Genomic DNA, 18,407 nt, shown 5'->3' with positions numbered 1-18,407 from the left:
ACTTTTTTCCCATTATACAGAGCAGTGCCCTATAATTTAATGAAATCTTGATATTTTATCTGTTGTAGCACATTTCCAGCAGGAGGCACAAGGACAGAGTAGCGGGAAAACCATTGAAACCTAAATATAGTCCCTATAACAAACTGCAACGCAACTCAACTATCTTGGCAGTAAGTCTATAACAGTTCCATTTCAATGTTGATTCAGTGACAAAAACTGCAAGGTCTTCAACTTTTGTTCATGTTCATGTAACTATAATCCGTGAACCTGTAAACCTCTACACTTAAGGTACTTTTATTTTGCGTTTAAGATTGCATCCTGTTCTGTGAGAGCAATCTTTGTACATCTCTCCCTCGTTATTACACTCGCAATGGGAACCAGGTCTGCTTAGGTGCACTGGGTTTTGCTGTCAATACCAAGATCCAGAGACCAAGCACGTGGAACCAGCTCCCTACGTTTACATTACAGAAAGCATCAGCCTAACCCTGATTGCAGAATCGTAGACTCACATTTTCCTGCATCATTATGCTGTTGGTTCCTGGAACCTGGACTTGTTTATACTATGGAGTGCAGCCACCAATCTACACATATGCAGTTGGTTGCACTGCTGTAGTGCAAAAGTTTTATTTGAAAATCACAAGCTTTTGGAGATTATCTCCTTCGTCAGGTGAGTGAGTGAAAGGTTCTCAAATCGCATTTCTTATCTTAGGCTGGGACACGATCACACCAATCAAAGGTGTCGTTGGTGTTCAGACAGGTTAGCCACGGAAAACAGTACATCCCACTATACTGAATACACAATGGGTCAGATTACAAAGCCAGAAAGAGAAAGAGACCCGAAAGGCAGAGAGAGAGAGAGAATGTCCAGTTGTATTAAAAACAGATAACAGTTATCTGTTTTTAATACAACTGGACATTCTCTCTCTCTCTCTGCCTTTCGGGTCTCTTTCTCTCTCTGGCTTTGTAATCTGACCCATTGTGTATTCAGTATAGTGGGATGTACTGTTTTCCGTGGCTAACCTGTCTGAACACCAACGACACCTTTGATTGGTGTGATCGTGTCCCAGCCTAATATAAGATATGCGATTTGAGAACCTTTCACTCACTCACCTGACGAAGGAGATAATCTCCGAAAGCTTGTGATTTTCAAATAAAACTGTTGGACTATAACCTGGTATTGTAAGATTCCTTATATTTGTACACCCCAGTCCATCACCGGCATCTCCACATCGTAGTGCAAAAGATCTTTAAAGATGAAAGTTGTAATGCTGGCAATATGCAATACGAATAAGTTGCCATTGAACATTCAGATTTTGTGTGGTTCAGGACCAAAGATCAAATCCACAAGTTTTCAGACAAATTATTGAAAATGTATTTTAACAAATCAACCAAAGGTTTCTACAGAATATCACTAGTCTTATTTTAGGGGAAAAAATAACTTTCTGAGCCACTACACTGTTAGTAGACAAGAACTACATATGATTGGTGTAAGTGCTAAATGGTCATGATTCCATACATCTTATTAACTGTGTCAAGTGAAATGGTGACTCGCACTTATAGTATTTATACAATGCAAGAAGTAGGTTATAATTGTATTTAATTGTATCATTAGTCACTTCAACACCTTAATAAAGCAGTTTTTTTTCTTTCTTATTACCAGGCAAAGATAGCATTTCAAAAGGATTTAATGAAACCGTTGGCACCTGGTTTTCTTTCAAATCCTTTTGCAGCTGCAGCTATGACCTCTCCACTTTCTCTCCACCCACGTCCTACTACCTCGCTGTTCCAGACCACAGCATTAACACCTGCCCTCTTAAGGCCAGCACCCGGACCCATCCGTGCATCACCTGGCTCAATTCTCTTTGCACCTTATTGATTCTTTCCTATCATGGGACAACATAAGGCCAGTAGAGGCAGGAAAACAAAGAACTTTTTTTCTTCCTTGTATTTGTCCATGCTGTGAAGTGTACAGATACCTGGTCATAGGATCTTCCATGGACAGTTGTGATCTCCGTGCTGGAATTACGAGATTTTTAATTAATTTACCAACACCAGGTTATGATTTACAAGGGAACTTTTATGGGTTTTTTTGCCCTTAAAATCTATCATTGTTTTTATTTGGATTGAGTCTGCCCACAGATGGAATCCATCTACAGACCAAGAGCAAATAATTGATTCCTGTTGCTGCGGACTTGAAATCAAGCGTCTTCCTAATAAATAGAGGTGTAGAAAAAATATTATTGATGTAAATGACCATCTCCTGGTACATAATGTAATGCATTATGTGGTAAATTGTGAATAACAGATGAACAACTGATTCTGTAGTTTAAAACAATGTTGTGCTGTCAGGGATTGTGAAATGCTGTTACAGACCTGGATACAATACTGTTGTAACTTGTGTAGTGATAGAACTGTTTCAGGTCTAATTTAAAACTCTAATGGTAATTTATGTTTAGTTGCAGTGTAGGTGCTTGCAGACCTTTACAGAACATTCTGTGAACTTTATTTTTGCTTTCACTTCTTGTTTTGTCAGGGTTTAACACCCCAGTAAGTTCATACCATGCAGATAGTACTGGCTCATGAGATATAATTCACATTATTATGTTTTCATTTTTGCTCTGTGCTACATTTGTTTTAAGTTGTTTGGTTGCATTTTTTTTGCCAGTTTTGCTGCTAAATAATGTGAAAGATGCGTTTGAAGTATCAGCTCAGTGTATTGCACAATTTATGATGATTCTCTTGCAGAACTTTTAAAGAAGTATTTGGGTCTTTTTGTTTTACACACTCTTTGAAAATCCCTTCTGCATCGCAGATTTCTTCCATTGTCATCTTTAGCTGTAATGCTGCTGCATTAATATGTAGCACTTCAATGCAATAATGTACAGAAAATAAATAATTTTAGAGAAAAAAATAATTTTAGGCTTTACTGAACGTGTTGCAATACCATTTGCCTTGAAAATAAAGGCTAACGAGATATGCAGTGCATAAATCAAAATAAGTTGGTGTTTGTATTTTTCAGTATCAATCAACTCTCAGTAACTTCCATCAAGTACTCCTTGTAAAATGTCCAGTACTTAATACATGTGGAAATAAAACTGTCTGTGTACCATTTCAGAAACTATTGACTTTTTTTCAAAAACTGTAAATCTATTAGATGGAAAATTATTCAATAATATTTCTCCTAATTTTAGTAATACAGCCCAACCCAAATACTCTAATTCTTTGTTTCAATAGCAAATATTTATGAAGAACCAAACAACTACAACATATGAAAGCTAAACAACTGAGTTTAAATGCATCTGACTAACTTTCCTTTTAGTTTAGGCATCTTGGTGCTTCTGTAATGATGCATACAGAAGAACTGAATTGCAGTTATGGTCTTGGTGTCAATGTGCAGTTCAAAAGCCTGAGGATCAAGCATTATGATACATCACATAACATAAAAAATAGGAGCAGGAGTAGGCCACCTGGCCCCTCGAGCCTGCTCTGCCATTCAACAAGATCATGGCTGATCTTCTACCTCAACGCCAATTTCCTGCACCATCCCCATATCCCTTGATGCCTTTAATATCTAGAAATCTATCGATCTCTGTTTTGAATGTACTAAAAGGCCCCACTCCTCCAGGTGCAGAAGACATTAATAGTTGACAAAGGCTCATCTAGTCAATAGCAGTGAGTTTCTCCCTTTCAGTAATTGAGAGAGGAATGCTACAGTGACATGGTAACAGCATTTAAATTAAATATGTGCTGGTTCTACAATAGCAACAAGCTCATCTGATAAGGTAGCACCAGGGTAGGTTGTGCCAATTGTTCTACCGGTGGGATAGTGCAAGACCAAGGATGGAAATTAACTGAATTAATTAAAAGGATTTGTCAAGACGTGTTTCCTGAAGTCATTTGGGTTTAACAGTTACGTAAGTTGTCTAATCTCTCTTCTCTTCCTCCCCTCCTCCATTAATAAAACACAAAAGGGTGCAATGAATCTTCAACTTTCAGGCTTATTCAGAATTCTGAACAGATAGTATAGCTCATGTATCTCAACCAGTTTGACATTTTGATTATTGCCTCTACTCCATCTTCTCATCTCACTAGGACATCCTAAAGAGATCAGCATGATCTTTTCCTTATATATTTTGTCAAATCATAGACTGCACCCCCACCCAGCTCCAAAAAAATGTTGAACCTTTAATGAAAAACTACCAGCTGAAGTTGTCAGAAACCAAAATACTATCTATTCAGAAGTCACATGCTCACCTACTCAAGTCTCGAACTCCCATTACTCACATCATTGCCGAGCTTCACTGGTCCCCCCCATATCGCAGTGAATTGACTTTTAAATTTGCATCCTTGCTTTCAAGTCTTGCTGCACCATAACTCAACAATTTACTCCACCCCTACATCCCTCTATGCACTTTTCACTCCTCTGACACCAGTTTACTAATTGTTTCCTATTCCGTTCATCAATGGATACTCCTTCAGACACTACATTCCCTCCCCAAACCTTTCTGACTTGCTATATCCCCGCCTGCTTTCAAAAGCCAACTTCTCTTTGACTGGGCTTTTGCCCCTCTCCCCACCCTGTCTTTTTCCTGTTTGCTCTTTTCCCCCTTGTGGTCGGTGTCCAGTTTCCCATCATCATATAAAGCACGTTCAGACTGTACATGAAAAATATACATCATTGTATATTGTGGGTAATTTTAGGCACCTCATTATAGAAAGGACATTAAAGCTAGAGAGGATACAGCATAGATTCACCAGGCTGCTGTTAGGGATGGGAAACTATAGAGGATGGACTTGAGATACAGGGACTAACTCCACTGGAAAAGAAAAGACCTGTGATGGAATTTTTTTAAATTATGAAGGGTTTTGATAGTGAATGGGGAAAGATTGTTTCCTCTGGTTGAGGAGTCAGTGCCGAAGGATTATCAATTTAAAATTGCAACTGAGTGTGAGGGCACAGAAATTGGGCCACAACCATATTTAGGCATGTGGGGGCCATAGTTTGCACCCCACCCCAGCACGCCTGAATGGTGAGGCCCGAGCCTCTCCAGATATTGGGCCTCATTTCAACATTCCCAATGAAGAGCCTGTCGGTCAAGAGGACTCCAAATTTGGGCCGCTGCTAACATCGCAATGGCTCTCAGGTAAGTTGTTGGGAGGATGACCTGCATCGGGGGTTGGGTCGGGCCAGGGTCAGGGGTTGGGAGAAGAGGCCGGGGAGAAAATTAGGGTGTTCGGAGAGGGGGTCGGGAAGACTGGCGATCAGGATGGTTAAATGTGAGGTCGGGAGAACCAGAAGTGCTTACGCTCAGGTAAGTTACTTACCTTCTTTATTGTAGGCGATTCCTAGGGCTGGTTTCCCTGACTGCAGCCGTGATAGCGCTGGCTGCCTCGGGGCAAACCAATCTTGGAAAGGGAAACTCAACCAGGCCCCTTACGTACATATGCAAAGGGCTTAACGCCTGCATCAGGCTTGGGTAAAGGATGCCTCTTGTTTGTCCTTACCCAATATGGCGGGCAGCGCACTTCCAGCTAGAAATGTGCGCATGCTTCCTGCCCACTATATTGGGGCATTAGTAGTCTGAGTAGCTCCCAAAAAATGGGTGCTGCACAGACTAATTTCAAGGCTAATGAGTTTCTGAATGCAGTACATCAGACAAATTCTTCTGTCAAGAAATGTCACCAGTGTGAGAAGTTCTATTGTAATCCTGAAAAAAGGTTCTGCAAGATATTATTTGTGTGACTAATCGTTGAATGCTGATATGTTTTATACGAACAATTCCACAATCTTACGTTGTTTGATGCAAAGCTTCGTAGAATTGTAACTGCATATAAGTAGTTGCAATAAATTGTCATGCTTAGTTCCTTTAAATATATGGCTAAAATATTGATTCCTGTGCAGTTTTGTAAAAGCAGTGGTTCTGTCCACCTACTTCTTGAACTTGCTGATCTAATAGATTAATATTAGCGGAGGTGGTTGCTCCAGTTCTATAATGGTATGTACTACATTTAGCTAAAGTAACAGGTAGTTTATTTCAATTATGGTATTGTGAAGAATCATTGGATTTTCAGCACAGAGAAGGCCATTAGCCCATCGCGCCTGTGCTGATGCTAACTCTCCAACTGGAGCTGATTATTCCCATTTTCCTGGCATTTTCCATATCCTATTTTTTCCTTTTCAAATACTTGTCCCTTTTAAATTACAGATTTTTATTGACTTTTCATGCTGGAGTGCAAAGTTCAGAAAAAAGGGGGCAGTGACCCATTTCACTATGTCCTCAACACCTTTATATTGTCCAGGGTTTCACTGTACATCAGTGCTAAGCCTGCACTTGCAATAGGCACAGGCCCATTACTGTCATGTAAATGAGGCGGAAGGGGATATTTCAGGCCTCACATTTCTTTCTCTTGAGGTTGGGGCCCTGGGTTGCCCAGATTTCGGTGGCAGAGGACTTGCACTGAGAAGCCCCCTTAAAGCAGTGGATCTGAGGGGGCCCAGCAGCAGGACAAAGAAGACCCAAAAGGACCATTGTCCTCCCTAATATATTTAATGCAAAAAGCCTAAACACTTGGACCGAATCTAATCCTTTAGTTATTTTAATTAATTACTTTAATCAAATCTCTTCAAAGTCATGTCAATGCTTTTCTAAAGTAAAAAGCTCCAGCTCCTTTAGCCTATCCTGGTAACTGAGGACCCTCCTCTGAACCTTTTCCAGGGCTTCTAATTCCCCCAATGTTAGGGGACCATAACTGGACCAATTGGAACAGCAGCCTGACCAAGGCTTTAGTTGAGAAAGGACCGTATTTCTTCCTTTATATTTAATTATCCTGACAATACATTTTAACATCCTATTTGCTTTTACAGTAGCCTTGTGGCACTAGTCATGAATCTTCAATGAATACCTGCAGGTATGCTGATTTAAATAGATACTAATCCTAAATAGAAATTTACATAAATGCTTCAAAAATAAATCCAATAGGTACAGTATGATTGGATGTACCTTTTCTTGAACTTAATCCCTCAGTCATTTTCCTGACCACTTTATAGAAATGATCACATATTTTCACTTCTCATATTGATTGCCAAGATGCAGAATACAAATTCAATCAACAATTGGATAGAAAAATATTTTGACTTTTAAAATTATAATTTAGTAACCACCAGAGATTTTCTGTACCTATTTGAAGAATTTTTTTAACATATTCAGAGAGGGATTCAATACTATTGGAACGCAAGGAATCTTTTAATAAAGGAAGCTGAATAAAGTAACACAGACCCATTCAAGGGATAATACAGAGAGAGCAACAATAAATGGAAGTTAAATATCTAAAAGTACTGTACATTTATTCATGAGCCAAGGAAGCAATAAATTTTTAAAAATTAGGAAGTTAAACAAGGAGGGGTAGAGTTTCCATTAGATTTTGTTGGTTTTATCAGCGCAATCTGCCCAAACCAGCGCAGAAGATCGATGAAAATTGCAGAAAATCAAGCATATGTTACGTCAAGCGTAAATTGAGTTTCCGCGATCTTTAACGTTAGTTCAAAAATCATTGCGCTGAAGCCGGCCCCGTCCACAAAACTGGCTCTGCACCAGATTATAATAACAAGGATGGTGAGTTTCCGCTGATTGCACCCGTTTACAGATGTTCATGGAGGGCCTTCAAATTAAGCTCATTTTCTTAGGTGCACAGGCACTAGTAGGCACATTTTAAATGTTTTTACTTATTAAAAAATATTTAATTTGCTAAGAAACTAACTAGTGTACACCAATGAAAGTACTAAATGGTTCAGTATTTTTTTAAGTCATTTTCAATTATTTAAAATCGGGTTATCCACAGGTGAAGGACTAGACACTCTTATTAAAACTGCTTATTTTTTGTGATAAACCAACCCATTTTCAGCTGTATTAATAAAACTACACCAGGTTAGCGCTCTTAAATACATCAATGAATATTTTTTAATGCAAAAGAAAAAAAATAAATAATTACATTCTATTACTCTGACCGATTGCGCTGGTTTATGGAAGATTTTACGTTTGTGATTGTGCAAATGCATTTTAGCGGGAACTTGAACTGTAACCTAACCAGTGTGATTTCAAGGGCAATTTGCCGATTGCACCCAAAGCGGAAACTCTAATCCATAGTTTGGAGCATAGGGAACGTAAGATATTTCCATTCATGTTATTGGGCATAGGGAATATAGGATGCTTACATTCATATTAGGGGGCACATAGTTCAGGAGCAGTAAATGAGATTATTTGTATCAAATATGAGTAGTTCAAGCAGAATGTGACTTGAGGTGAAACTTTAGCTGGAAAGATTGGAAAGCCCGTATGAGTATCTGATGCTTCGTAAGGCTTCAGTAATAGATTTGTAAGTATAACTTCAGGAGATAACAGTCCAGTCTGAATCTCTTTTACTTGATTATGGTACTGAATTACTGAGCATCATAGTAATAAACCTAGAGGGATTACTGTTTAAAATAAGTGGTAAAGGTAAGCAAAGGAAACCAAAAGAGGTCAGTTTGGGTGCCCAGGTACAAGCAATGGAAGAGAGAATAAAAACATGAGTAAATTGAGAGCAGACAAAAAGCCATTCAGCCCATCAAGATTTCCCCTCCTCAAACCAAACAAAATTTGCCCTATCATGGGCTCTAGCCAACTTTTTCTTTCTTCCTTTTTCTGCCAATTTCTTCTCCTTCCCTCCTCTCTGAAGGTGTTGGTGTTGACTTCTTGTTGGGATATGATTTCTTTCTGCTTCTGCTCTCTAGTGCTCCGCCCAATTGTCAATTGTTCACCTATGATTCTAGACATTGATTGTTAGCTGACTATTAACCCACAGGCTGGGGCGGACAAGGTCATCAAAGTCAAGCCGCATCCTGTCTTCACTCAGCATGCACGTGTGCACTTTCAGCAGCAGTTGCTGGGTCACAGTCAGGAGTAGGGAACCTGGCTGATTTTTCCCTTCCTAACCAAGAAATGCTAAGGCCCATTGCAACATCTCAATCACCACTGAGATCAGCTAACTCAGCACAGAACAAGGATCAAATGTGGAACCATTCTTGTCTGGGGACTGCACTTTAGGAAGGATGTGAAGGCCTTGGAGAGGGTGCAGAAAAGATTTACTCGAATGGTTCCAGGGATGAGGGACCTCAGTTACGTGGATAGACTGGAAAAGTTGGGATTGTTCTCCTTAGAGCAGAGAAGGTTGAGAGGAGATTTGGTAGAGGTGTTCAAAATCATAAAGGGTCTAGACAAAGTAAATAAAGAAAAACTGTTCCCATTGGTGGAAAGGTCACAAACCAGAGGACACAGGTTTAAGGTGATTGGCAAAAGAACCAAAGGCGACATGAGGAAAATCTTTTCTACGCAGCAAGTAGTTAGGATCTGGAATGCACTGCCTGAAAGGGTAGTGGAAGCAGGGTCAATTGTGGCTTTCAAAAAGGAATTGGATAGGAATCTGAAGGAGGAAAAATTTGCAGGGCTACAGGAAAAAAGCGGGGGAGTGGGACTAGCTGGATTGCTCTTGCAGGGAGCTGGCGCAGGCTCGATGGGCCAAATGGCCTCCTTCTGTGCCGTAACCATTATATGCTTCTGTGTATACCCGACTTACATTACCTCTTGACGAAAGTGACTTGCCTAAAATAAAGCTTCCAAAACGATAATGTTCTGTGAATTTCTTCCAGACTCCAAGGCAATCTGGTCAGGTTGAATAATGTAGGTATAGTGATAGATTGATACATGGTATTAATCTAACAGTACACCTACATTAATCAACCTGACCAGATGCATTCAATATATAACGTTTGTATTGCCATAGCAACAAAGAGCCACAATGCTGCATAAAATGTTTTATCATCTGTTTCTTTTTTTTGCATAATCTTTAATTCCATTCTTACACAGATTTTTCTCTACCTCCTTGTAAAATAATTAATCAAGCTAACATTAATTACTTCTATTGGGAATATGTTTTGTGTATCGACTCTATTGGGGAAACAAAAATCTTCTAATTCTAACTTTGCTTAAGACTCAATAATTTCCCATTCCTGTAGTTCTGCGATCACAATCTAAGTGAAATAATCTGCTTATGTCTACATTATTTTCACCTTTCAATATTTGAAAAACTTGCAGCATGTTGGTATTAATCTTTTTACCAGTGAGCACGTTTAGATTTTCAAATATCCCTTCCTAACTTAAGAATTCTGGGGCCAAATTTCCTTAGCCTTTTCAGCAAAGTAACAGTATATTTGGGGTGGATGGGGGCTAGCAGAGGCAGAAATTGGGGTAGGATCCGGTTATGTCAGATCTCCGTTCCCTTTTTCTGCCCTAGAAAATTTCTGATCCATCTGGGGATGGGCACATAATTATGTGGGAATTACATCATACAACATCATTCCTACATTTGCACCCTTAGCAATACTTGGGCACAAGGGTGCCTGTATGTTCCTGGCATCCAGCATTGCTAGGATGTCAGAGGCATATGAAATTGAAAAGACTAGGGTTTCCCAGAGCAATTAATCACAGAATGATCAATTGCAGTACAGAAACCAGCCTATCAGAAAAAGAGTCATTTTTTTCTTTAAATTATCTTCCGTCTGGCACCATTATGCTGTGGCCATGCCCTGCAGTGAGTTTTCTAAGGTGGGCGCTGTTAGTGATATCAGTGTCTGCCCAATCCAGGCAAATGCACCTGACCTTGGAAAGTGAGACAGAGTCAGAGGTAAAACTAGTGGGTGGGCAGATGTTGTGCTCTGCCCCGATCTGCCCCCAAAAGGCCTATTGAGGAAATTTGCCCCCCCTCCCCGCCAAGTGCCAGAATAATGTGAGGGGTCGTCAATTTAAAATTGTCACTAAGACAATGAGGGGAGAGGTTAGGCAGAGACCTTCTCGTATCTTTTGAAGTAAAATTCAATAAATATTTGAAGCCGAGAAAGAAACACTGCTGACGGGTGAGAGCAGGGCAGTTGGATTAGCAAAGGGCTGGCACAAACACGATGGGCTGAGTGGCCTTCTTCTATGGCTTTAATGAGGGGAAAAAAAGATTAAAATTTAAATAGCTATACCACAGTGACTGAATAAGGAGGTCAAGAATCATTGCCCTAGATTTTCCAACCTTTCTTATTTTATTGCTGGAAGTAACCCATAAAATCCCTCCTGGTGGTTTTCTCCACATGAGCAATCTATTCTAATCCCACTCTCCCCATAACCTTTCATTATCTTCTTTTTCAAGCAACTGTCTAATTCCCTTTTAAAAGAAGTTATGCAGCTTGTTTCAATGACAGTTTGTGTTGCAGAATTTGACATTCTATCTATGCAAGGAAATTTTTTCTTACCATCCATTTTTTTTTGTGATTATTTTAAATATGTACTCTCTCATGACCTTTACTATTTTTCTGGAATTGGTAAAGAAGAATTATATGAAAAGAAATGAATCAAAAATAACAAGGCTTTAAATTGATAGAAAATCAGTTAAGAATAATTAACATGCTATACAAAAACTAGCCACGGTGTTAAACCAGGTAATTCCTTTAAGGAATACATTAGATCGGAATATCATCGGGAAACATTGAATGAATTCTTCACATCAGCCTTCCATCTCAGCAAATTCTGGGTCCAGTCAAACTGGCTTGGAATTGCATAGGATACCAACTTACTTCCTATAATGGTGCTCACAGGTAGTCTGGAACATGGTTGTGATGTTTAGCCACTAACTTGGCTAGATAATTGTAGCTGCTTCTAAACTCTTCGAAGCAATCACAGAGCAATTGTAACTGTAAATTTCAGGCTTCAGGTCAATGACTAGTTTTCTTTTTTTTAAAGGTTGTTTTGCATCTGAGGAAAAGAGTGATGCCTTAATAATTATAAAGGGTACTTTCACGATCCTGTGATCCGGAAGGGTGCTGTGTTTTCAGGAAGTACAGGTCAGAGATGAGGCTACAATATTTCGCCCCAATTCCCCAACCCACGTTCCTTATAAGCAGAGCTCCCTGCTAGGAGCACAAGATCACTGACTTTGATACAGGGATCGGTAAGAAGTAAAGAAAGTAAACAAGATTCTGATCAGTATTTTCAAGAGTTCTACAAACACAGATATTGTACCTGGGGAATGGAGAGTGGATTACATAATATTGATTTTTCTGTTTAAGAAAGGAGTGAGACAAAGTCGATGAACTATAGACCAGTTATTCAAACACTGACGTTTTATGGGTTACTATTAATGTTCATCTGAAGAACAAAGAGGTTATGAGAGTTCAAAGTAGTTTTAAAAGCAATAGGCCATGTCTTACACATCTACTGGAATCCATTTAGCAGGTAACTGTGTTTGTCCTTGAGGGAAGCCAGTAGATACAAGGAGTGGTCTTGAACTTCCAGCAACGAGATGCAGTTAATGGTGCTTCCCCAGCCTAGTCCTTAACTCTACCTGTTCCTGATATTAACTGTACCTGGTCCTGATTTTATCATTGGCCTTTTTTGCAGTTGCCCACACCTATACAAACCAAAAAGGAGGAAAGCCTAGGATGTTTCTCATGGGAATTTGATCAAAACCCTTTATAATTCTTTGGTTATGTGGTATTTGAAGTACTGCAGTAATATCTTGTACATCCTTTTGGGATCCATTACACTGGATTCTTTCCTTACTTTCTTTAAATTGTGAATCACATGATTTTGTGTTATACTTTTGTAAAAAAACAAAATGCCCAGAGTTTCATTGTTTTTCCCTAAACCTCCAGCAATCTAATGTCATTTTTGGCAAAAAGTTTGAAAAAATTGCTGAAGATGTTCTTTCGTCCTGTCCTTCTTTAGCCTCCTCCCATTAATACACCAGTAAGTTTGGTCTGCTGCATCATGTTCAGTCATCTTGCCAGGGATATCTTCCAAGATAAGTGAGTGATGGTTGTCAGGCTGTTGATCGCAAGCATGAACCCATTAAAACATACTAGAGGCTCCAATGTAATTTAGATAACTTTAATCATTGTAATCAAACTGGTCACCTCAAAATAATATAAAACAATGGGTTGTTGGCCTAGATAAAGAAAATTAGTATGAGAAGGAGCTGCAGACAGATGTACTATATAACACTGCGTGACTGCACGTTCAGTGAATACTGGTTGAGGCACCAGTTTCAATGACAGTGCCCTGAATTTCAATCTCCAGTTTCTTGGTAAGTCATTACATTGTGCATTGGGCTGTGACAGAACTGTCACTAGAGATGCAACGTTGGAAGAAGATGTGACATACACCATCTCCTTTTGTAGGGTACAATATCAGGCTGAAACAAGACAAAATGTTATTCCCAGATCAACACCTCTTCAATAATATTTCTAATCATAACTGTTCTACAACAATTCAAATGGATCTTTCTTAAGAGGACAGATTTTTTTTACACTCGAGCTATATCATCCCATTACTTATGAAAATGAAATATTATACAGTCCTCCATGTTCTAGTCTGTGCACAGCATTTTGATTTGATTGCTGAGTACATTGAAAGGAAACTCTCTTAATGAAAAAGTTTGGCAAATCTTTTTTTGGTTTATTTAACAAAATCAGGTCTTCCATAGATCTTATGGGGTTCAGCTACAGCCCCAGAGGAGTGGCAGTGGCACAACGGGAATGGCAGGTTGCCCTCTGTCAGGGTGACCACACTCTCTCAACCAATGCCTGCCATGGTGCCAGACAGCCAGCTCGGCCGACTGCTCTGCCAGCAGCCGAGATGCAGCAGTCTACAGCCAAGCCCGAGCTCCCAGATGTCAACAACCACGAGCATTTCAAGGTTGTTCACTTGAGCATCAGTAGCATTCTGCCAGGCCAAGCTGAAGCCACTGGGGGAGCATCTCATCGGATAATTTTAAAAAAGCTTTTAAGAAAAGCACTTTGGGTTGATACATGGGTGACAGATGATGTTAAGGGTATTATTGTGTTAGCCATTAAAAAAGTTTCTGTTTTGACCTTTCAACTTAGCATTGTTGTTTCATAACAGGTCTCAGGGGTTGGAGGTTCTTTATTGCAAGGTGCAAAGAGTGATAGAGGTGGTATTGAGGACTGTTAATGTGCAGGGGACAAAGATTTGAGGGGAATGAATAGATCAGGCGAAGCGCTGTGCAATTATCTGAACCCGAGCATCTCTAGCTGAAAGCTGATGTTTTTGCCCTCTCATTACTGCACCTTCCTCGTCTTCATCTGAGTCTTCCTCATCAGATGTGGGAAGTTCCCCTTGCTGTTCTGGCTCCATGTACATTCCACATTGCACAGAGAGATTATGCAGAATGCTGCACACAACCACAATGCGGGAGAGTCTCTGTGGGCTGTACTGCAGAGAGCCGCCATGCCTATCCAGGCGCTAAAAATGCTGCTTGAGAAGCCCAATTGTGTGTTGGATAATCATTCCCATGGTCCCATGGCTCTGGTTGTATCTCATCTCTGTGGGTGAACTCGGGTTATGGAGAGGTGGCATGAGCCACATGTGTAGGAGGTAAGCCTTGTTCCCTCACAGCCATCCTCTGATGTTCTGAGCCATATGGAATATAGGATGGTTGACCAGTGCAGAATGTAAATGTTGTGATAGCTGTCAAGAAACCAGGCTCGGACCTGCATGATTCTGTCATGGTGATCACTGACCAGCTGCACATTGATTGAATGGTAGCCTTTCCTGTTGATGGAGGCTTGGCTCCAATCAATGACCATTGGTTGCCCTAATGATGACATGTGTGCAGTCTATGACACCCTGCACTGGTGGAAAGCCAGCTACAGCAGCCAAACCCACAGCCTTTTCATGCTGATTGCTGGCATCCATTGGGAACCTAATGTAGTCACTGGCCCTAGCAAAGATGGCATTAGTGAGCTGCTTTATACATTTATGAAATGCAGACTGACTGATGCCAGTGACTTCACCTGCCTGAGGCAAAGAAGTTAAGGGCCATGGTGACTTTCACTGCCATAGGCAATGTGTGGCCATCTGTCCCAGTGTGCTGCAGATCTTGTTATAGGGGGCTGCACAGGGCCTGTCTGGAGAAGCACAGCTTCCTCAAGTAAGTGACTCTAGGCCTGTAGACCCTATGGGGTGTGTAAGGCCTTCTGTGAACTTCATGTGTAGTCTCCTGAGGATCAACTGCTGCTCCTTGTGGTTGCCCAGCCTGCTGATCCTGTAGCTCCTCTTTTTGCAACCAAACTAAAGTGCCCAGGATGATACCCATCTTGAGCCTTGTGTTTGTTGAGGGTGTAGAAGCAGAATAAATGTTCAAGAAAGCAATTTCCAAAGCAAATTCTTTTGTGGGAATTCAAACAACGCCAATGATCTGTGTGCTTGAAGATGAGTGCACCTTTAAATTCTGTTTCTGGTTGCCATTTTAAAACCAATCCCATCCAGTATTACTGAGTGGGTTCAGCACTGGGCGGATCTTCCACTCTGATGACTTGAAATGGATTTGGGCTTCTAATGACATCATAGGACCCCAATTTGAATACATTAATGTGGCTCCAGGAGCCTACTTCAGCCACCTATGCAAACTCCAGAGGCAATGTGGCGACAGGCGGGAAGCAAGTGGGAACAGGGCAGTAAGTCCATAACTGCGATTTTAACTCCACTACTGTTCTATTTGCGCCAGGCAGAGGGAGTTAACATCTGCACTTGTGTCTCTTGGCCAATGTAGCCCAACTGAGAAGGGCCTCCAACACACATCTATGCAGACATGACTGAAAAAGAATCTGGCTTAAAAATCGTTAGCTTACATTTACTGTTATAATTATTCAAACCAACAGCTATTTTAATCCTTGAGGCATCACCTACTCATTAACATAGCCCACTATATTTAAGTGAAAAATGAAGATTATGATCAATTCATACCACACCCAACTTTATAATATCTTCCATCATCTTCCTGATGTTCCTCAAGTTTGCCCTGTAACCTAAAAGGAGAAGAATGCAGCCTTACTATTTTAGACAAATATAAAGCTTGTGACGAAACTCAAGTAAATCCTAGGACATTTGACTTTGAAATATCTGTGTCCTAGTCTTCTAATTTTAGTTTAAGGCTGTTATTATAGATTAGCATCTGCAGATTGCACAGACATAATGTATAATTTCATTTCTCAAATAATTGTTGGCAGCCTATAAAAGCATCTGGGTGTTCCTCTGAAGGGTTTCATTAGTTGAAATTTAGGTTTCTATTTCTAGTTCAGCATACCACAGACTGAAGATTCTATGAGTTAGAAATGCAGTACAGTGGCATTCTGGAACACTGTAACATAACCACTGTTTCCCCCTGCAGGAATACTGGAGTAGTGTGAGACAACTTATCTATTCACATCAGATAGCGAAAAAAATTGATCCATTAATCAATGGATCAGAACCTTGACTTGGCTTGTCTAAAAGTGTGTGCTGGATCAGTTCAACTAAATATTGAATTGGAACCTATTTTGTTATACTGGAACAGCTTAACCTAATTGGGAATTGAACAAAGAAAACTAGACTATTTAGGTTTGTGTCATAAATATTCACGATGTCATAGACTACAATGTCAATTTTCTGCTAGTGAGCCCAGTTCTCATTCTCAAACTTAAAATTTGCTTCATCTCCAACAGCTGCACTGTACATTAAAACTATAACCCTCAAATATCTTGATGCAGAAGCCAGAGGTCCAGGCCAATTCCTTTTAAGGTTAGCTGGTTCAACCTTCTTCATGTTGTGCTTATGTAAAAAGGTAATATCAGTATTTATCATGTATGGCATACCAAGAATCAGAGCAGATTTAACAGATGTTATTGTGATATTCTTAGAAAAATGTTTACAGAATGGGTACACTTTGGGGAAAAAAATGTACTCATTTTTCAAATTAAACTTCCTCCACATTAACACTAAAGATATAGTGCAGTCCTAACATAAACAATTATATGAAAAAAACTGACACTAGCAGGAATTTCATGTTGTCAGAGGAGATCTTTATTGCATTCACTTAAGCCCTATCTGTTCTTTTTGTGTACCTCTGAAATGTCACAACTATTTGCTGATAAATATGATCTATTGAAAGTTAATATCAGCGCCACATGGCACTATTTTGAGAATCCATGCCTCTAAGATTGTCATGTAATGTGCAATGTGTAAACTAAGTACACTACTGGTGTTTGACAAGAATATTGGGTCAGCTCATTTGAATATTTTTGTGGTGTTCCTGGTACATAGCTTATGAGCACCAAAGGATTGGGAGCCAGAACCCTAGATACCAACGACCAGTGAAGGGTTGCTAGCTGCTCTTGAAATGGTGATATTTTTATTAATATAGTGGGAAACTAAGGCCTCTTTTAGGAATTAGTCATTGGAGGCCAAGTAAAAATAGGGCCAATAAAGGGAAGCTTCATAAAAAGGATAGGGCCACCAGAAGAAAAATGTTAACTTTTTTTATGGGGGCCTCCTGAAGTATGTGTCGGAAACAAGCATTTGGTGTCTGGAGAACTCTTCAGGTGCACCAGCTACATTATGGGGAGGCCTCCTAATTTAAATGAGATTTTAGGACATAATGAACCCAGAAAGGTCTGAGGCCACCGGTTCTTCACAGGCACTTTATAGCATATTAGGCAAATGTAGTGCTGAGCAGGCTTTTGTGCCGCATAAGGCAGGGAAACATATGGGTATTATGATGCCAAGCATCCTATTATCAGCCCCTAGGAATACATAAGTACATTTATATAACTGGATATTGCCCTTAAATGCACTACTATACATATGCACACAATCAGTATGTATGGATTAGTAACATATTGTTTAAATATAGAATACATTGGCCTCGAATTTAACTTGGGGCGGGATCGGTGCTGGGGGCGGAGCAGGGCGCCTGGGTGAGCAACAAACTCATATGCCAAGACCTGGTGAGATTTTAGCTCCCAGGCCTCATTTCCATATTTAGGATCGGACTCCCACTCGAACCTGGCAGAAGTGGGAGTTTGGGCAGCAGGAGGCCAGCGCCGAGGACCCGTGAGGACAATCCCTGGCAGTCAAGTAAGATGAGGGAGAGGGGAAGCCTGGGGCAAGGGAGGACCAAGGTTTCCTTGTGGTGCCCAGAGGAGTTCTCCTGCTTCAACTGGCCCACAAGGAAACAGAAAAAAAATTAAGAAAAACTTACCTTACTGGGCTTCTTCTGGCCCTGGTTCCTGTTCCCAACCCCGCTGAGGCTTCAGGTTAAAATCGCAGATCGGGCCCTGATGATGTCATTGGAACCGATCTGCATATTTAAAGAGGACCCCGCTGGCTTGGGGCGGGTGTACTTGCCGCTTGCAGTTTAAAATTGCAGTCAGTCATATCGGGGCGGGAAAGGAGTTGGAAAGTTTCCCACTCCATTTTATCTACACCACCCCCCCCCAACCTGGTGAAAATTGAGGCCATGATTAATATGGTAAATACCAGTAAATCTGCATA

General features: G+C 40.3%; 1 protein-coding gene across 1 annotated transcript in view; it reads left to right on the top strand.

Annotated features, from left to right (window-relative positions):
• Positions 1-3,100, top strand: part of znf385b (zinc finger protein 385B) — a 182,099-nt gene extending 178,999 nt beyond the window's left edge. The window contains exons 7-8 of the mRNA XM_067987657.1: positions 69-170; positions 1,661-3,100. Of these exons, the coding sequence (XP_067843758.1) occupies positions 69-170; positions 1,661-1,876 (318 nt within the window). The 3' untranslated portion in view covers positions 1,877-3,100. The remainder of the gene's footprint in view (positions 1-68; positions 171-1,660) is intronic.
• The last annotated feature ends 15,307 nt before the right edge of the window (positions 3,101-18,407 follow it).

The sequence above is a fragment of the Heptranchias perlo genome, chromosome 7, assembly GCF_035084215.1.
Source record: "Heptranchias perlo isolate sHepPer1 chromosome 7, sHepPer1.hap1, whole genome shotgun sequence".
Classification (NCBI taxonomy): Eukaryota; Metazoa; Chordata; class Chondrichthyes; order Hexanchiformes; family Hexanchidae; genus Heptranchias; species Heptranchias perlo.
Note: the sequence above shows the minus strand (reverse complement) of the source record. Positions and strands in the feature narration are given on the sequence as shown.